The sequence below is a fragment of the Papilio machaon genome, chromosome 8 (genome assembly GCF_912999745.1).
Source record: "Papilio machaon chromosome 8, ilPapMach1.1, whole genome shotgun sequence".
Classification (NCBI taxonomy): Eukaryota; Metazoa; Arthropoda; class Insecta; order Lepidoptera; family Papilionidae; genus Papilio; species Papilio machaon.
In genome coordinates, this window is record NC_059993.1 from 2,513,292 (window position 1) to 2,535,710 (window position 22,419).

General features: G+C 33.7%; 1 protein-coding gene across 1 annotated transcript; it reads left to right on the forward strand.

The window, feature by feature from the left end:
- The first annotated feature begins 419 nt into the window (after positions 1-419).
- LOC106720779 lies at positions 420-21,929 on the forward strand. The gene is made up of 19 exons (XM_045679055.1): positions 420-604; positions 754-886; positions 7,544-7,727; positions 8,131-8,396; positions 8,716-8,862; positions 9,383-9,507; positions 10,667-10,910; positions 11,140-11,248; positions 12,234-12,335; positions 14,477-14,660; positions 14,914-14,983; positions 15,166-15,363; positions 15,444-15,618; positions 15,748-15,924; positions 16,027-17,951; positions 18,524-18,699; positions 19,516-19,621; positions 19,710-19,972; positions 21,829-21,929. Exons 1-18 carry the CDS (start codon positions 435-437, stop codon positions 19,941-19,943), a joined length of 4,725 nt encoding a protein of 1,574 aa, XP_045535011.1. The 5' UTR covers positions 420-434; the 3' UTR covers positions 19,944-19,972; positions 21,829-21,929.
- Positions 21,930-22,419: the final 490 nt, after the last annotated feature.

Consider the following 22,419-nt stretch of genomic DNA (forward strand, 5'->3'; position numbering starts at 1 on the left):
AAGAACAGCTGTTATAATGCAAATTGAATAATTCAATTGGAATTTGATATGACTATAGACAGGTCCACCGAACTGTGATGAAATCATAGAATATGCAATTTATTCTATGATTTCATTGTAGTTTTCAAGACTGTCATTGTTAATGTCAAGTGACTGCCAAGTGTCAAGTGCAATCAATTGTCAATCGGATAGTAAGTAAACACAGGAAACTAAATTAACTAAAGTACATTGCTTTTAAAACAGTCGATTGTTCTTTTAAGTTATAGTGTATGCTTATAAATTTGTCCGTCTGTACTTAAAATGTACTAAGTAGCCGAAATATTTGAAATTTTCAAAATACGAAATCACCAACAATAATATGATTTTTTTTCTAAGTAATTGTTATTTATTAATTAATTACGTATTTTTTATTAAACGTAAATGAAGATTTTAATATGGGTAATTTTGGCGGAGATATAAATCTCAATGATGTTTTTGAAGATGATACATTTGACACTACCTCCCTATTGGAGAATTTCGAAAACACTACTTTTAAAGATTATTCTGTGTGTGAAGACATTGGGGTAAATGCTAAACCAAGTATTAACAACGACTTAAATGTAAGGTAAGTTTAACAGATTTAATCATCAATTTAGAAAAATTTACAATTTAAAAAACTTTTAGAAATGCATATTAGACAAATTTACACTACTGTGAACTTTGTTTAGTCTCCTAGTGGCTTAGTATAGACTACTTCCATTTTTGTGTTTACAGTGCATTATGTTGTGATGAAGAGATAAGTGGGTATGACAAAATAACTGGTAGAACATGGATTTATCCTACCAATTATCCAGTCAGAGATTATCAATTCAATATTATAAAAGCTTCAATATTAAAAAATACACTTGTAAGTACACTCAATATATTTTTTTTATTGCTAAAGTATACAAACATTTTTAAATTAAGCAACAGTGTTTTTTTATCCACAATCAGCTATTAAGCAGTAAATAGAGTTATTTGTACCTATCTATGTTTATTAAATAAATCCAATATAGTATCAAATTGAAAGTTATTAATTATTTCATCTCTTAACTGACTACCCTTGAAATTATAGATTGTCATATTGTTAGTACTTACATAAAATGTTAAAACTGATAAGACCCAATTATTTTAAAATACTACTAAAATTTATTACAATGACATAACCATGAAACTTAAATATTAAATATATTTACACTAACATAGTACTAACATTGTTAAAGCTAATCAATAGATGGAGTTACTAATCTTTTAAATCACGGTGGTGTTTTATTTGAAAATGTCACTGATTAGATGTTTAGAATAAAATTTAAATATAGTAGTGAAGTTCTATCAAGAGTTTTATTTTTGTGGTCCCGCTCTCCGAATTAAACATGGTGCCGAAACCAGGGACGATTGAGTGAATCAGTGCAGTGCTTCAGTTAGTTCCAAGTGAAATGTGAACAGTGAAGTGAACAGTTGCTTAGAAACAGTTTCAGTGAGTGATTGTGACTCTGAAAAACAGTGTGTTTATATCTGGACTCCGGACTATTTCACGTGAGTGGTCATAGACTTAGAATATGTTGCAGTAAGTGTTGGAATTTGGACAATTTCATGTGTTACGTGTAGTTTGTGGAATTTGCCATACATAAAATACTTAAAATAATTTAGAATTTACTGTAACTTAAAAAAAAAAAAAAAAAAAAAAAAAAAAAAAAAAAAAAATTAAAAATGGCAAAGCCACTTATTAGTAATCAAGAAGAGCTATCAAAATTAATAAAGAAAGCAATCAACAACTATTCTAAGTCTCCGAAGGCGCGAATAACTTCATCATACATTGAAACACGTTTAGAATCTTTAAAAACATATTGGGCAAAATTTCAAGATAATCACGACAATATTACAAGAAGCATAGATAAAAGTGAACAAGCGAAATTGGAGTATTTTACGGAAGACTTATACGATCAAGTGGAAGAATTATATACAGACTATCATTCGAAAATGAAGGAAGATTTAAAGAGTTTCTCTCAGTCATCAACATCAGCCACTAGCACAAATGTCATTGCAAGTTCACCCAGTTGTGATGTAAGGCTACCGCAAATAAATTTGCCGACATTTACGTCTGGATACGAGGAGTGGCAGTCTTTTCATGATTTGTTTGTATCATTAATCCACAATAATGAAAAACTAACATCGGTTCAGAAGATGCATTATCTTAAGAGCTGCCTTCGTGGAGAAGCTGAGCAAGTATTAAAAAATCTTACGATCACCGAAGCCAACTACCATGAAGCCTGGCTTCAGTTAACACGAAGATATAATAATAGACGCTTCAATACGAATGAGGTGCTAAAGACACTGTTTTCACAAAAAACTATCACAGAGTCATCTACGGCTGTCAAACGATTATTGGATACAACATCAGCTTGTCTGAAGTCGTTAAATAATTTGAAAATAGATATTACATCGTGGGATACTATTATCAACTATGTTGTTGTTACTAAGTTAGATCAGGAAAGCCGTAAGCAGTGGGAACTTCATTTAAGCCAGATTAGTATGGATGAGCTACCATCATGGAACCAACTAAAGGACTTTTTGGAGACAAGATATAGAACAATGGAGATGTTAGAAGGAGTAAAACAAACGCCGACGACATGGAAAGCAAAGACATTTCACGCAATAGAAAATAAGAAAACAATAAATTGCGGGATGTGCCACAGTGAACATTACTTATATCAATGCAAGAAGTTTTCAAACTTAACACCTAAAGAAAGATCGGAGCTTGTCAAAGAAAAAGGTCTTTGTTTTAACTGTCTGGCACCAAATCATTCTGTAAATAAATGTCACCAATCAACCAGCTGTCGTAGATGCGGCCGACGTCATCACTCTTTACTACATCTAGAACGAGAACAAGAGAAGGAGAAAGCGCAGGAAACTACAGAAAATATAAAAACTCAATCTAAGGAGAGCACTACTATCATATCAACGTTTGCGAAACAATCATCACCCTGTGAAGTATTATTAGCAACCGCAATCGTTAGGGCTATGTCAGTTAATGGTGTTAGTCATGTAATCAGAGCGCTTATTGATCAAGGGTCGCAAGCGTCTTTTATCACGGAAGAAACTGTCCAGTTGTTAGGGCTCAAACGCCAGCCAATCAATGGTTTGGTGTCTGGAGTGGGAGATGGTCATACTAGAGTAAAATATATGGTATCATTGCATATCACATCACGCCATCCTCCTTACAATTCTATCAAAGTTAACGCTTATGTATTAAGTTCCCTAACAACTATGCTTCCTTCAAAGGTTATTCATTCACCTGACTGGCTCGAGCTAGAAATGTTACCTCTAGCTGACCCATCATATTTATCACCGAGTAAGATCGACGTTTTACTCGGAGCTGAAGTCTACTGTGAGATTTTAAAAGGCGACGTAATCAAGAATCCAACAAGAAGATTAATCGCACAGGACACAATTCTTGGTTGGATTGTTTCAGGAAAGATGTCAGAATCAGGCTCACCAGAAAGAGTCATAAGTATGCACACACAAATCCGAGCAGAGGATTTATTAAAAAGGTTTTGGGAGTTGGAGCAAGAAACAGAAACAAATCAGAAGATATTGACAGAAGAGGAGAAGAAATGTGAAGAGATATTTGCTTCGACAACAACCAGAAATGAAGATGGTAGATACATCGTCAGACTACCCTTCAACTCGGTTGACCCAGAATGTCAATATGGTAACATGATGAAGATAGCACAGGACAGATTTATGTCTTTAGAGAATAAACTCGCCAGAAATCCAAAATTAAGTGAAGAATATGCTAAAGTTATAGAAGAATATAAGACATTAAATCACATGAAACCTGTTCCTAAAGACGACATCGACAATCCCAAGGCTGTATACCTTCCACATCATGCAGTGGTAAAAGAAGATAGAGACACGACAAAGGTCCGTGTAGTATTTGATGCTTCCTGCAAAGGCGTAAATGATGTGTCGCTCAACGACAACCTTCTTGTTGGGCCCAAGTTACAGCAAGATTTACAACATCTCCTGTTACGATGGCGTATTCACAGAATCGCTATTATAGCCGATCTGATCAAAATGTATAGACAGGTTCGTGTTCATGAAGAAGATGTGAATTATCAACGGATTTTATGGAGACCTAATAGGACAGAATCAATTGAACATTATCAGTTGTTAACATTGACATTTGGGACAGCTTGTGCACCGTATCTAGCAGTAAAAGCATTACATCAACTTGCAGAAGATGAGAAACTGTTATATCCAATTGGAGCAGAAATCACTAAAAACGATCTGTATATGGATGACTTAATGACAGGTTGTGAGACTGAGTCTGAAGCAGTTAGTATTTTTGAAGAGTTGAGCAATCTTATGAAGTTAGGAGGGTTTCAATTTCAAAAGTGGAGCAGTAATTCTAATACATTGTTGGAACTCATTGGACAAGACGGAATGACAGATAAACAATCTATACCTATCAAATTGGATGAGACGCTAAAAATATTAGGAATGACTTGGAATAGATGTGAGGACAGGTTTGAATATGTTGTCAAGTTACCTCCATTATCCACTCCGGTTACCAAACGCAAGGTGCTTTCGGACATTGCAATGCTGTTTGATCCGTTAGGGTGGGTGGCTCCTACAATCATCACAGCCAAGGCTTTCATACAGAAATTGTGGCTGGCTGGAATCGAATGGGATCAAGAACTGCCAGAAAACATGCTGAAGGAATGGATCACATATCGTCAAGATCTTTATACACTTGCAGAATTTCGCATTCCTCGGTGGATTGGTAGTAGCATAAACAACAAACGACTGGAGCTTCAAGGCTTCTGCGACGCTTCTAATATTGCTTATGCTGCAGTTGTGTATGCGCGAGTAATCGATCATCAAGGAGAGGTAATTGTCAACCTTCTCCGTTCCAGAACAAAGGTTGCGCCTGTTAAGCAGGTATCGATTCCCCGTCTGGAGCTATGTGGTGCCGTATTACTGGCCAAACTTCTATCTGATGTATCACAGGTGTTACAGGTACCAAAAGAGAATATGCACGCGTGGACGGACTCATCGGTTGTCATTGCTTGGTTAAGCAGCCATCCAAGTAAATGGAAGACTTTCGTCGCCAACCGTGTGTCAGAGATACTCACGAAGATGGATAGTAATCAGTGGTCACATGTGTCATCCGAAGAGAATCCTGCTGATTGTGCATCGAAAGGTATTAAAGCAAAGGAGTTAATAGGTTTAGAACTATGGAAAAAAGGTCCAAAGTGGTTAAGTGACCAAGAAATCAAATACAATAAAGGAATTTTTAAGAACACAAGTTTAGAAGAAAAAGCGAGTAAGAAGATGTGTCTATTAGCGAATGTAATGGAAGAAAATGATTCAGAAGGATTGATAGGAAGATTTTCATCTCTAACAAGAATGCTTAGGGTTTTATCATATTGTAGACGTTGGTCACATTATAGAACGCCTCAAGGTAATCAAATGACAAATACAGGTTCCATATCAGTTCAAGAGATGAACGACACATTGTTGACATTGGTGGGTGTAGTACAAGCTATATCTTTTAAAGAAGAGATCGATTCTATCAAATCACGTGGTTGTGTTCTAAAACGGAGTACATTACATACTCTTTGTCCGATATTAGATTCTAAGGGGACGTTAAGAGTCGGTGGAAGATTGGAGAGATCTGAACTTACGTATGAGAGAAAACATCCAATCATACTGCCTGCTAAGAATCATCTTACATGGTTGGTTATTCAAGATGCTCATTTTAAGACTCTCCACGGCGGACCACAGCTTATGCTAAATTACATTAGGTATACGTACTTCATCATCAATGCTCGAGTTCAAGTCAAAAAGTATTATCGAAACTGTGTCAAGTGTCGAAGATATACATCCGCTAACAGATCTCAATTGATGGGACAAATTCCACATGTAAGACTCAAGCCAAGTAAACCATTTAAATCATCGGGCGTTGATTATGCCGGTCCTATAAATGTTCGTTTCTCACCTGGAAGAGGATCTAAAGCGTACAAAGGCTACATATGTTTATTTGTATGTATGGTCACACGCGCAGTGCATCTTGAAGTTGTCTCGGATTTAACGGCTAAAGGGTTTATCGCTGCGTTTAGACGATTCATAGCTAGAAGAGGCCATTGCAAGGATCTATATAGTGATAATGCCACCAACTTTGTAGGATCAAATAAGTTGTTATTCGATATGCTTAAGGTGGCCCAAAGGTCTTGGCCAGAAGAAATTGCCCAATTGTTAACATCAGAATCAACTACTTGGCATTTTAACCCTCCACACGCACCTAATTTTGGTGGATTGTGGGAGGCTGGCGTGCGTAGTGTTAAAAATCATTTACGAAAAACGATTGGTGACAGTGCGCTGACATTTGAGGAGCTAAGTACGGTTTTGACTCAAATCGAAGCATGTTTGAACTCGCGGCCACTTTCAGTGCTTAGTAGTGATCCGAATGATCCACTCCCACTGACACCCGGCCATTTTTTGGTTGGCGAACCCTTGATCAATATTTCTGATCCAGATCAAGATCAAAGTGAGGTCGTAGGAATTGATAGATGGAGAATGATACAAAAAATGGTCTCCATTTTTTGGAAAAGATGGAGTAGGGAGTACCTTTCAAATATAAGCCAAAGATACAAATGGTATCACAAAGGTAAAGAACCTGAACTTGGCGAAGTAGTGTTAATCAAAGATGACAACGTACCACCAGCCAAGTGGCAGCTAGGCACTATAGTAGAAAAATATACTGGAAAAGATAATATCACCAGAGTAGTTTCGATCAGGACAATCAATGGTATAAAAAAAAGACCAATGAGTAAAGTTTGTGTCCTGACCAAATAGCTTGTGGCATGGTGGGCGGTTTATCTTTAATGTTTATATTTTTGTTTATGTTATGTTAGTGTTATTTTAATTTGATGTTTAGTTAAAATAAAATGAAGGACAAAGTGTGTCCTTGGTGGGCGGTTTATGTTAAAGCTAATCAATAGATGGAGTTACTAATCTTTTAAATCACGGTGGTGTTTTATTTGAAAATGTCACTGATTAGATGTTTAGAATAAAATTTAAATATAGTAGTGAAGTTCTATCAAGAGTTTTATTTTTGTGGTCCCGCTCTCCGAATTAAACAAACATATAACTGTAATATTTAAACCGATAACAACAACAAAAAGGTTTTAGTTTTAGGTTCTAGCATAAGTATCCTACGTGTTCTTCTAGCCTATGTTCTACATCTGTGCCAAATTTCACTAGGATCCGTTGAGCCATTACGGAGATACCTTGTAGTAAACATCCATCCATTCTTCTAAACTTTCACATGTATAATATTAGTAAGACATCTATAGAAATAAATCAATGATATCATCAAAACTTTACACCTTCACATATTACGTAAACATTGAGTTATACACAACAAAAAAGTAACACCTAATATGTGACCTCTTTAAAGATGTACCTCATTACGTGGGGAACATTGATTTTATTGTCTGGACTTATTACTGTTTTTCAGGTAAGTCTTCCAACTGGTCTTGGAAAGACATTTATAGCAGCAGTTATTATGTATAACTTTTACCGCTGGTATCCTCTCGGGAAGGTTGTATTTACTGCACCTACTCGTCCACTTGTTGCTCAACAGATTGAAGCTTGTTATAACATTATTGCCATACCTCCAAAAGACACTATTGAAATGACTGGTCTGTATATTATTTTTTAATTTTTTTTCTATGAATTATTTTCTTTGTAACAATTTAAATCATCGGAGCATCTGTGGCTCCGGGGTTAAACACTTGACTTGCAATCTGCAGGTCCTGGGTTCGAATCCCGCCATGTACCAATGTGATTTTCATATATTTATCTGGTTTAAGAAAACATTGTGATGCAACCTGCACATATCTGAAAAGAAAGATATGTGTGAAGTCAACCAACCCGCACTGGGCCAGGGTGGTTGACTATGGCCTAGTCACCGCTAACTTAGGGTAGGCTCTAAGCCCCTGTATAGTGAGCTGATGATGAATTAAAATCATCACTGATGATAACACTTTTAACTATATATTATGTAAAGAACTTATTAATACATGTTTATAATACCCGCTGCAGGCCACATGCAAGTTAATACACGTAAAGCACACTGGATGACGAAAAGAGTATTCTTTGCAACACCGCAAGTTATTTATAATGACATTAAATCTGGTATATGTCCTGGTGATCAGATACGTTGTCTGGTCATAGACGAGGCGCATAGAGCGCGTGGCAACTACGCTTACTGCCAGATAGTGTCCACCTTGACTGATATGGGACATAAGACTTATAGAATTTTAGCACTGTCAGCCACTCCGGGTAGCAAAGTCGAGGATGTCATTACTGTAAGTTTTTATATTCCCTTATCTAATTTAATATTAATATAATTTAAAACCACACTATGACTCATATTTTCCTACCTCAACAATTGTAAACCTCTCTTTCAAGTAATTGACTAACTATCCTACCAACTACTCAACCAACTACTTCCAACTTTCCAACAATCCAAATTTACCAACATTCCACTCTACCAATCTTCTAAAATTCCAACCTTCCAATAGAACCAATTATTTATATATTTTTGTTCATATAATTTATAGTATTGAATAGTTTTGTAAGCTTAGCAATGAACATTTTGTAAAACAAAAAATTGTATTATTACAGGTAGTTAAAAACCTACACATAGCTCATTTGGAATTACGTACAGAGAACTGTATAGACGTCGCACCGTACAGCCATTCTAGAAAGATCAGTACTGTGGTAGTACAGTTAGGTCCGGAACTTACACAGTTACGACAGCAGTATGTTGATGTAAGTTTGTTTTTCATCACATATAATCATCATCATCATAGCATATTACTAAATATTAAATGGGCTTAGTGCTAAAGTAAAATATAAAAACACTAGCTTTTGCCCACGTCTCTGTCCGCGAGGAATTAAAAAAAAACCTTAATAAGTAACCTATGTGTTCTTCCAGATTGTATACTACATCTGTGCCAAATTTAATTAAGATCCGTTCAATCGTTCCAGAGATACCTTCAAACAAACATCCATCAATCCATCCATCTAAACATTCGCATTTATAATATTAGTTAAGGTGAATATACACTAGAGCATTTTCTGAAGCATTTCTATGTAATGTAACGTTCATACGAATGTTATAATATAAGTAAAAGCATAGTTTCCAAAGCACGTCTGGTTCGTGAAAGTGTGATAAACTAGAACATATCATAGAGCGGCTTGTTTTGTTACAAGTAAATGCTAAATATAAGATTTGTCATATTTTTTAAATCAATTTCTACAAGATTTTTATTTAAAAAAATATTTCTAGATACTTGATGGATATGCGAGGAGATTGAAACAATTAAATATTTTGCAACAAAATATTGGCAATTTATCAAAAGGTCGCATTGTAATGTTGTACAAAGAGTACCAGTGTAAAGAAAGAGGCGCGCGGTTAGTAACAATTATTTACATAAAACTACATTTTAACAGTGGTTGACGCCAACAGCAACAATATCAGTTACACGAATTGGCCTCGCACGCTCCAATACCACGACCACACAGAAGACAGACGTCAAGTGGAAGTAATTCCGCGTACAGTCTGATGAGTGTGGTGCTGGTGAACTAATTTTAGTCATCTTTCCCTTCCCACTCCTTTTCTTATATGGAAAGGATAGGTAGGGGAGGTGGATTCAATGGAGGAGGAAATGCATAGGAAGGTTAAATATTCTCTTTTTGTGCGTCACCTCCTTCGTCGATTGAGGGTAGGCAACGCATCAGCAATTGCGAATGTCTACGGGTAGCGGTCGCTTCGCCATTTCGGCGAATTCATGTGGCCGCTTGCTCGTTTGCCAACTTGTAATATAAAAAAAGGAGAATTGAAAAAGTAGTAGTGTCACTCTAAGGGAACATACCCATACTACGTGACCTATTTTTTAAGATTTTTCGACCCCTCCCTCCCCTCGGTGACCATTCGTAGTATATGCCAAGACCCTCCCCCTTTATTTTTCACGTAGTAATTCATAATTATGATTTTTAATCATTTCACAGGCAAAAATTGAAAAAAAAAAAATTTGACTCATACTCGTCTTTATTGCATAAGACTGCAATAAAGACGACTTCCAAAACACATAAAACTTCTTGTAGCCTCCTGGATAGAATCCGCAGAGGTCGCACGCGAGACAGGTTGTCCACTGCACCACCATGCACCAACTGTGAGTTTACAAAGCGCTAAACACCGCGCTATATTCGAATATAGCTCGAAAAAATACGAGATTTCTCTCATTAAAATCGACTACGTGACAAAAAGTTGAACCACCCCCCCCCCTCCCATGACTGACCGTAGTATTTTAAAGACTCCCCCCCCCCCTAAACGGGTCACGTAGTATGGGTACGTTCCCTAAGTAGGTGCAAGAGTGAACTGTCATCTGTCAAAATTCTTATACGTCATTGTTGCATTTTTTTATTAATGTCCTTTTTTGTTATAAATAATGTACTTACTATCTTAATTTACTTATTTTTGAATTTTTTTAATGAATTCACTTTGAATTATTCCAATTGACTTGTGATCAATCTAATGCGTTAGTTAATAAAAATATATATTATTTTTCAGACATCCACAACACAACTACATAATGAAAGACTTCACTATACTGATAGCTCTTTACCATGGCTTGGAGTTACTGGTGAAGCACGGCTCTCGTGTCTTCCTCAACTTCTTCGACGAGCATCCGGAGAAGTCATGGATACAATCTGATGATCGTCTGACAGTACTTCTGGAAAGACTGCGAGATGACCTCGGCATCAATCCATTGTCGCTGGATCGAAGTGTGTTACCTGATGGTACTATACCTGAGGTAACAAACAATTGTATACGTTGTCTCGTACATTCCCTTTGAATAAAACAGAGATGTATATATGCACAAATGTAATTCCCAAAATCTATTAATTATGTTTTCAGATTTAGGATTTTCGTCAACTTCATGTGTGTCAAAATATTTGTTTAATTTTTTTTTTATTTCTATTGAAATTATTATATAATTATATAATTTCGTTTTATTGTAACTGCTTTTTGTATTGTTCTAGATGCCAAAAGATTTGTGTTTTGGTCATCCAAAATTTTATAAGCTAAAAGAAATAATGCTGGAACATTTCCAAAGAGCAAAGCGAGAGGGGAAAGACACGAAAGCAATAGGTTAGTATTTAAATATATAAATAAATAAATTTAAGCTGTTCATAAAAACCGTCTTATGGACTATTTTATGTCTAAAAAGAATTGAAACAACGCATTTTACATCCCCACTGAGGGGCTCAGAGTCTACCCCAAGTTAGAGATGACTAGGTTTCTAGATGTACTAGGTGACTAGAAGGTCAAGCTCGCTGGCCAAATGCGGTTTGACTTCACAGATATCATTGAATTTCTTCTCAGATATGTGCAGCATCACGATGTTTTCCTTCACCGTAAGAATGTCGGATAAATGTATATATGTAAATCGAAAAACACATTGGTACATAGCGGGATTCGAACCCAGGACCTGCAGTTTGCCAGTCAAGGGCTTAATCCCTGAGCAACCGACGCACTGTGGTCTCAAATCGGATTTGAGGGACTTAGGGTCAGAGTGTTCGTAACGTATTCGTATTAAGAAAAAAAAGGTTTGAAGGCGGGATCAAACAGGGCTTAGCTACAATTTAACATTTTTTTTGATGCGTTTCATACAAAAAAAACGATGATTATTTTTTTCTGTCCAAACTATAACCTTTAGGGAAAAAACGTTCATGACAACTATTATTTGGGTTGATGTCCTCTACTCATTGGCATAAAGAAAAAACTGGTTACGAACACTTTGACCCTAAGTCCCTCAAATCCGATTTGAGACCACAGTGCGACGCTCTTCAATTTTTTAATATAAATTTTATCAAGCTTAATGAGCTTAATGAGTATTTGATATTTAGCCTAAATTTTTTTCATAGTATAACCCTATTTCCACTAGTCGCTTAGCCGAGTTGTCTTTTTGTATAACAATCATGGTCTCGCTAGTGGAAATAGAACAGGTTTTCATACAACCGCACGCGCTTAGCCTAGCCAAGCAATTGATGTAGATAAACTAAAAGGGTTTAAATTACTAGGCATCAAGATACACCTTGAATATACGTTTATCGTTACTTTTTTTTATTGTCAGTGTTCTGTGAGTACCGTGAGAGTGTAAGTCTGGTGCATTGTCTACTACTTCAATGTCGGCCACTCATACTGCCGCAGATGTTCGTTGGACAAGGCGCCTCGGGTTAGAACTATATTACTTATTCATTTTTTTTAAATCTTACTAATATTATAAATGAGAATGTTTAGATGGATGGATGGATGTTTGAAGGTATGTAAAACGGGTGAACGGATCTTGATGAAATTTGGCACAAATATAGTCTGGAAGAACACGTAGGCCAGGCTTTTTACATTTATTTTTAAATCCATGCGGACGGAGTCGCGGGCGAAAGTTAGAATAATATAAGAAATAAATTTAGAAGCTCTTTTTCAAAGACTGAAAATAAAATATTTACGCAATTTTTTTTTTTTGGTGGAATCTGTTCTATTCAATTTTGGTAATATATTACAAGGTGGCAAACGAGCATGTGGCCACCTTAATTCGCCAAAATAGCGAAGCGACCGCTACTCATAGACATTCGCAATTACAGATGCGTTGCCTACCTTTAATCGACAGAGGACGCACAGAAAGAGAATACTTCACCTTCTTATAGTTCCCTCTTCCGATAAATCTACTTTCCCTTCCCATCCTGGGATGGGAAAAAAGATAAAAATATCTCTGGAACCAGAGCTGGGCATTAACTCGTTAATCCGTTAATCGTTAATTAACGAAGTTAACATTTTGCTTAACGGATTAACTTTTAAGTTAACTTCAAAAAGTGTTAACGCTTTTGTTAACTTCCGTTAAACTCAACTTCCGTTAATAAAAGTCCGTTAATCGTTAAATTAGAAACTTGGAGACGTGCTATCTTTTTGTTTAAATTACGCGCCACGCCACGCTCGTAAGTTCAACTATGTTGGGCGACTGTCAGCGACTCGAATGGTGAACGAACGAGTTGATAATTGATGTATGTGAAGTTCGCGTGCAAGTGTGATGCATCAGAGCGTCCGGGAAAGACGTGACCAACAGGACAAAATCAAAAGAAGGTTCGAAATAGTATATTTCATAACGAGTCTATAAAAGCACGAGTATGTAATAGCCCACATTCCGAACGCTCTTCGTCCCTGCAATACGCCACTTTTAGAGCAACTGTATTAAAAACACTTTTTTACTCGTGATATATAGCTTTTCCAAACTCTTTTCCAACTGTCAAAATAATGTCTATTAAAAAGAAAAACCAATCACGAAGTTTTTACAAAAAATAATCATTGAAGTTTTTATGATTCATGCAAATATTTCTAAAAAGAAGCTCCTAATTTGTTTTAATATCAAATTTAATGATTTGACTCAATGAATTAGGTTAAGTTTCATTTTATTTCATCTCATTAAATTTAATTTTCATTTCATATCAATAAAAATAATCTACCGAAGACTTGGTTGTTTGGGCATAGTTCCCTTTGCCTACCCAGAATGGGTGAAGAAAACAAAAAAAAATCTCTGTTTGTATTCTTTTACGGTTGGCGCCATTTTCCAAACATTTTAGTTAGTTGAGTTTATTGTGTTTTTATTATTATATTAAATTGCTTCATTTTTCGCAACTGTATTAAAAATAGTTGTTTAGTACACGGGCGGAACTGTCATTACAACTTGTGCCAACTGTCAACCCTCACCTTCGGCTGCGCCTCGAGTCTGGTAGACATTTGTCGGAACACTTTGCAATGACAGGCTTTCCGCACTCGTAATGAAATATACTATATAATGCATTAATACTTGTCTCTAATACTAATGTTTTATAGAATTAAGAATAATTTTTTATTAATAAAAATTAATTTTCATAATTAAAATAATCAAATTAATATTTTAAACAAGTGTCGCCACCATAAGTGTGAAAGTAGTATGTATAATTTTGGTATGGTTAACTGTTAACGATTAACTTTAACTTGCGTTAAATTTTCGAGAATTTAACGCTTTAACGATTAACGAAGTTAATTTTTTAATTAACGAATTAACGATTAACGAAGTTAACTTTTCGATTAACTGTGCCCACCTGTGTCTGGAACACACAAATTCTAGCAATTTCTAATAGATAACAGTCGCCCGCTACTTCGTCCACGCTGAATTAAGAAAGAATCTAGTAATAAATATAGCCTATATCATCCTGGGATAGTGTAGCTTCTCAACACTGAAAGTTTCATATCGGTTCAGTAGTTTCGGAGCTTATTCAATGTAAACAAACAAACATATCTTTCCTCTTAGAGATATATTAAATAGGTAATTATATACAGGTAAGGATGGTAAGACGGTGGTATCTCAGAAGCAGCAGCTGCGGGCAATGAGAGGCTTCCGCTCAGGCGAGAGTAACACGCTGGTGGCCACCTGCGTCGCTGAGGAGGGCCTTGATGTAGGCAGCGTTGACCTCATACTATGCTTTGATATCTCCACGCGATCACCAATACGACTCGTGCAAAGGTTATTCATTTTGGGAACTTAGGTCTTAATTATTAAAACTATACTTTGATTGCTCATTTAATAACTCACACCCATAACCCATAGGGGTAGGCAGAGACCACGGACCTTAATTTGGCGCGGTCCTGACAAACCTCTCTCACTCCTACATCTATACATACATACACGTCAATTTCCGGTGCTTTTAATGCCACACTTTCTTAACTTGATTTATTTGATTTTTTATATAATTTAAAGTTTAAATATATTTGTTCAGATGTGGTCGCACTGGTCGTGAACGCGGCGGACAAGTATTCATCTTGGTCACTGAAGGAAGAGAACATCAGGTAATTCAATATACATATTTATTTAAATTAAATACTAAATGTTTTATGTATTAAATAACTTAAGCTTTATTTACTAATGAAAAAATCTATGGAAAGTTGAAACAAGTTGTTACCATCCCATAATTTTTTTTTTCATAACCGAGAACTTTAAATATTGTAAATTTAGGTTTGTATTATTCTAGACGTTAATAGATTGTATGCGTCAAAGAGATGGACTCAACAAGAAAATTTTACAATCAAAAGAAGTGGAAAATAATTTATATAAGTTGAACCCACGAATGTTACCTCACGGGTTCACACCGGAGTGTCAGAAAATGTACATAACAGTTACACAGAAAGATACAAAAGATAAAGTTAAAACAAAGGGAAAGAATAAAAAGGTATATTTTTATTACTACAGTGATATTTAAAATGCACCCTGTCTATTTTTTTGTAACTCTTTCTTTTTCTTACCATTTAGGGTCAAAAAGATTTAAGAAACATGCTCTTTGGAAAACAATGTACAAGTACTTCTAATTCAATAGATAATGAAATAGGATTAATAAAAGATACGGAATTTCAAGAAATATTCCCAACTGGTTTTACGTTTCAAGATTACGTACATAAACCAACAGAACTATGGTGTTTAAAAAAAGGTATTATTTAATACAAAATAATAAATAAATCTTATGAAAAGTTAACGTAAAATTGTTAAAATAAAATTTACTTTTAAGTTAAACTCAGTTGCAGTTTTTTTTATTTAAATTGTACCTTTTCTACTTTAGAATCCTTATTTACAAATATAACCTCAAAAGATACTGACAGCTTGACGTCTAGGCTGGATTGTCAGCGATCTTTACAAGAAACTGTCAAAATTGGTCACTCGAGAGATACGGAGGCATTTGTAGATCTTTTACAGTTCTGCGACGCTAAGAAATCTGAACAACCAACACAATATACAGGTGACAACAAAAGTATTTGGACATATCTCATAATTTAGAGATTTATTTTCTTGATTTACTTGTTCATTTATATCATATTAATAAATATAATATTTTTTACAGCATTTTCATTGGAATTCAAAACAAAAAATCCACAGACTCCGTCAAAAGACAAAAATGTTAAGAGGAAAACCAAGAAAACACCTACAAAATCACCAAATAAAAAATATGGCGATATCAGAGCATTGTTTAGTGGCTCTACTAAATCAACAACAAGTTATACAAAGTTATTAAAAGACCTAGGTCTCCAAGATGGCGGTAACCTGCCTATGAATCTAATGAACTTACTCGTTGATCTTAATTTAGAGAGTAAAAATTTTATAAAGAAATGTCACATTTGTCTCAACATATGTAAATGTTCTGTATTAAAAGATATAAGAAAAACTAGAAAACAATCTAAAACAATATTTGATCTAGCAAATTTCAAATTACCGGATCTTAAACTATTAGAACTCATCGATGCAGATGCGATCTCAAAATGTAAAAAATCTGCATTAGTTGCCAGTCAAAAAAACAACAATAATCTCGAAATTATAGATGATGAACAAAATTACGTAGATTTTTTAAATGATTCACTTACGGAAAGTGTTTTTGAAAACAAAGATAATAAAAAAATAGTTACAGAAGAAAATTTCGACATCGGTAATATAGAAGATATTTTTGCTGACAGTAGTCCTGAAATATTGGGAGAAATCAATAAACAAAACCATAATGTAACTGAAAACCAATCAACTAATCCAAAAGAAACTTTAGAATTCTTTGGTTTAGATAGTATAGAAGACATATTCGCTGATTATGATGAAAATAGTTCAGAAAAGTTACAACAAGAGAACATTGAAAAAGTTGATAATGAACATAGACTGTCTCCTATTTTACTACCACAGTCTATCCATCCAACTAGTCCATCAATTCTGTCTGGACAACAAAGGACAGAAAGACCGACATCTCCAATATTATGCAGTCAATTTCTTAAAACTCATTTGAATGCAAAGAAAACATCACGAGATAATTCTACTCCTATCATTGCTAAAAAAACACGAAAAATAAGTACCAATGATTCAGTTATAGATGCAAGTAATCATGAAGTAGATATCGGAATAACACCAAATTATTTATCAAATGTTACCAATAAAAGTATGTTTACTATAACACAACTCGTAGAAATGATTAACAAAACTGATTGCGATGCATCAAAATCAACAAATAAAGAAGTAACTAATAACGAATCAAATAATAACAGAAATAGAAGAAACTCTTCACCTATATTACTAACACAACAAGATAAAAGTAGATTATCAAAAACCTCTGTAGATAATGAAAAGAAATTAAATAATACAAATGAAAATAAAACACATTCTCTTATAATTCTTGATAGTGACAGTGAATCGGATGATAATATGCAAGAATATATAAATAATAATATTTTAAAAGATTTCATCAAAACTGATAGCAAAGAAATTAAAGAAAATAACTTAATAAATAATGAAACTGATATAAAACTATTCGAAAACGATTCTATAAGTTCATCACCATATTTCAATAAGAAACCAAAATCGGGCAAACCCGTAGTAAGCCAATTAACTTTACAAGAAAAGGTGCTAGCAGCATTGACATCGAATAAAATTAATTTCCCTAAACCGAATAATTGCAACAACATATATTGCGCTGTTTCATTTCCATCACCGGGGAAGGAAAATGTCAGAATATTTTCACCCAATAAGAATAGTAGTGATGAAGAAAAAGATGAAAAAGATTTAAAAATTAAAAGTATAGAAGAGTTACAAAAGTTTAGACACGACAACAAAATCTTTAAGTTAGTTAACGATTTAAACAACAGTCATAAATCAAGACTAAGTTCTAAAAGAAAACTAACATTTAGTGACAGTGATGATGATTTTGTAGATCCAATCGATTATATAAATAAATCAAAAACAAGCAAATTAAATAATACAACAACTAGTACCATAACGAATCATAAAGCTCGCAAAGTAAGCACACCATTTATAATTCAATCTAATATATAAAATTCTCGTGTCACAGTTTTCGTTCCCGTACTCCTCCGAAACGGCTCGACCGATTCTCATGAAATTTTGTGAGCATATTCAGTAGGTCTGAGAATCGGCCAACATCTATTTTTCATAACCCTCCCCCCATTTAGTTTTTTTTTAACTGCGCGCGGATGGAGTCGCGGGCGACAGCTAGTTATTATTTAAAAAATTCCTAACTTCATTTCAGACAAAGATATTCAACATATCTATTCATAGAATACAAATCTAACATCTTTTTAACTTATTATCTAGTACTAACAAGTCTAGTTAGACCAGACTCTATTGTTTGGCTACTCACAGTTGTTATAGTCTGATTTGTAAAATAGAAAACCTTGACATGTTTTAGAAAGTTTCTATTAGAAACTCATTACTCACATTGGCAAGAGTAATTTAAAAAAAATAGTTGCCATTGTATTAATATTGTTGATCGTCGTAGAGTTGTCAAAGTGTATTGTAAATATCTAATGTCCGCTCTATAACTGATTAATTTGAAAGTCTTTGATTATTTTCAGAAGAAAAGAAGAAAGAATGAGTTTTTAGATGAAGAAGCAGAATTATCAGATAGTAGACAGGACAGTGGTGATGAACTGACAGACGATAGTGTTGGAAGTATTGTTGATTTTATTTGTGACGAAACCACGACACAGAATGACGCAGACTTACACGCTTTCTATCTCAAGTCACTCAAGTAAGTAGTACCCATATTCGTTGAAATAATCACATACAAACATATAAATTATAACTCTTATGGTTTTCTATACAATCGATCCTAAGTGGGAAAGAAATATAATTCTTTGACTACACGTCATTGTTTTTTTTTTGTTCGGTTTCTAGAGGCCATAGTGTAAAGTTAAGTTTTTATAAATTAAAATTTTTCCGTCAGAAATGTAATGTTTATCGAAGGTGATATGAGTATTTTTTTGTCTTATTCCATTGTAACCTTTAGTCTAAATATTTTATTCCATTATTTATACTGTCATATAATGAAATAGACATATAATAAATAGATAGAATGAAATGTCTTAGGTTTAAATAATTTATTCTCAAAATGACAGAAAAAGTCACTTACATGAGAACAATAACGCACACTATACATAATACAATATGGTCGCCGTTTTAGTTGTCAATTTACTTTTTTACAACAATCAAAAATGTATTGAGCTAGCTTTGATTTAAATTGATTATATGAACTTAATTTTTTAATGTATGAAGGTAACGAGTTATAAAGTTGTACTCCTTCGTATATTATATATTTTTTAAGAAATAAAATCGTAAAGCATAGTATATTTTTTATATGCAGTACTTGGTGAAGCTGTTTTTTTTATCTTTGTGTACTTTAAACATTTTTTTAATTGTTTTTTTTTTTAGGTTCTGACTTGTCAACTTTATTTTTCATGCTCTTTTATTGAAGTTTTGTTACACTTGATAACTTGAAAACTCCAATTATATATTGATAAATATTTTGAATAAGTTCAAAAATCTTTACCTATCTTTGATATTCCAGAAGTCCAATAAAACCGGGTACATTTAAAATACCACAATTACCTAAACAATATGATAAAGATGAAATATTATCACAATTTGATGAAGAACAAGATACATACGAAGTGGTAAATAATTATTTACTAAATTTTAAACCTGAAAAAAATTGAGTATACATTAGCTATGTGAAAAATTTTAATATCTTGTACATTTTAGGATAGTTTTTGTGTTAGTTCACAAGTTGGATTAACGCAAACCACTGTGGAAACTGAATTAGAAATAGCGGAAAGACTTTTAGAAGAAAGAAGGAGAAAGAAGAGAAATGGCTCCCGTAAGAAACCGGAAAAGAAGAAGGCAAAGATAGAGTTAGATAACACAGACAGTCCTGTTATCAAGAGAAAAAATAAAAATGTTAGACGAATACAAAGCGATTCTGATGATAGCAGCTAATTCAAAAATGTGCTAAAGGCAAGTTAATCGTAAGTTCATATAATCGAAAAATATTGTTTTCTCTCTCTATTACTTAGTAAAAAGTGAGACACCAATATTATTACCACGTGAAAATTAGAACCGTTAGTTTATTTCACATTTAGATACATTGGTGCCTACATTTACTCCTCAAATATTTTGAATCTCTCTTTTTTAATTTTTTTTTTCTTTATTTAATTTAAAATTTTAGGTACACTCTAGAATAATGGTTTTATTTTGCCAAATTATACCAAATAACATCTACCCAATGAGCCATTTGTTTTAAATATAACTATAGGCAGGCTCCTGTGAAAGTTTAAATTATTTATTCACTTAAAATTTCTATTTATTTTCATATAAATTACATGAGCTATGGAAAAAATTGTCATGTCATCAAAAGAAGTAGCGATTTGATTGAAATACGTCATAAATACCGGATTTAAAGTGGGTTTCTGAGACCAAAATATCTGTATATTCATCCTAATTTTAGTCCTCTTTCCCTTCCCACTCTTTTCTTATTAGGAAAGGATGGGAAGGGGAAATAGATTTGGCGGAAGAGAGGACGTATAGGAAGGAGAAATATCCTCTTTCTGTGCGTCCCCTTCTCCGTTGATTAATGGTAGGCAACGCATCTGCATTTGCGGATGTCTATGGGCAACGGTGGCCTTGCTATTTCGGCGAATTCAGATTGTCGTTTGCCACCTTATGATATAAAGAAAAAAAATCTCTGCCATTATCTTTGACAAAATAGAGTTAACAATATGTGGTTAACTGAGATTCTTGTCTCAGAAACCTTCGGTTAGTTTTCATTTTATTAAGCTCTCTGTTATATTGGAATTGTAACGATATCATTTTTTTCTAGTAACCTTTATTTAAAATTTGTGATAAGTTATTCCAACAATTTTTTTTGTGTCGATTTTTGTAGTCTTATTAATACCATAAATATGGAGTGGCTTTAATCGATGCAATAAATTTTTTGAAATATTTATGATTTTTTGTCCGCTTTGATTGTTCCACAGAATAAATTTTTAAATCATAACAAGAATACACTTCTAAAAATTAAATCGTAACATATTTTGTGCTTTTTACAAAATTTAGTAAGAAAGCATATATGCGATATAGTATTTTGATGTAGAATGAATAATTGCTTTTATAATTTTCTAAACCAGTGCAAATGTTAATTTATTATATCTGTGATATTGCATTTGGTATGAAATATTGTAGCCATTAAATTCTGATATGGAATCGAAATTTCCATTTCGATTTTCTAACATTTTTAGTTACATACTCAAAACATTAAAAACTTTATTTATTTATTTACTAGCTTTTACCCGCGACTCCGTCCGCGCGGAATAAAAAAATAGAAAACGGGGTAAAAATTATCCTATGTCCTTTTCCTGGTTCTAAGCTACCTGCCCATCAATTTTCAGTCAAATCGATTCAGCCGTTCTTGAGTTATAAATGGTGTAACTAACACGACTTTCTTTTATATATATAGATTAAAGAGGTACACCAATTACATGTTCAACAATCACGAACAGGTACAAATAACACACAGACAATAAAACAGAGGAACATACAGATGACATGCGTACACAGCATTCACAAGACAAGTTATAAATATAAAGATTGTATCCAAAAAATATTAAGCTATGTAGCTAGCACTAGTTTGTAGCTAAGATAAAAAAAAGTAAAAGAACAATAAAACAAAAGTACATAATTGGTGGTAAATTCGTGATCCCTTTTGGCGATTGAAGCTAAAAATCTTCAATGAGATGCGGATAACGATTGCATTTTAGTGTACCTGATCTAGTTAATTGAATGTGAAACATATAGGGTAAAAACTCAATTTCCACTATGTGTCTAGTCGGCGACCATCTCATCACGGAGTCGCGTTTTCTATTTCCACTGGTGCGGCCATCGCTCAGTTTGCAGCTCAGGAAAAATGTAAATAGCCACATTATTTAAAAGGAAATTTTTGTTAACTAAATCATATAAGAAATATATAAAATAAAACTAGTTATTACTTTACTTGTCTTTCATTTAATTAATTCAAATTTCACAAAACCAGCGAACTTTTAACGTTTACAGGAATTATAAATAATACGCACATCTATTATAAAATTTACATAAAAATCTTTGATTTTTAATGCAAAATTCATATTATGTTCGTTCAGAATCCATTGTACTCTTTTATTATTATTCAACATTAACTTGCTTAGCTAATAAGGCTAAAGTCAACCTAGTTAGGCTAAATACAACATAATTAGGCTAAAGTTAACCTAGTTAGACTAAATTCAACATAATTAGGCTAAAGTCAACATAGACTAAATTCAACATAATTATGCTAAAATTAACCTAGCTAGGCTAAATTGAACCTAATAAGGCTAAAGTCAGCCAACTTAGGATAGAGTCAAGGGTAAAGGTTTTGAGTAAATAAGAAAACAAGGAATTTGTA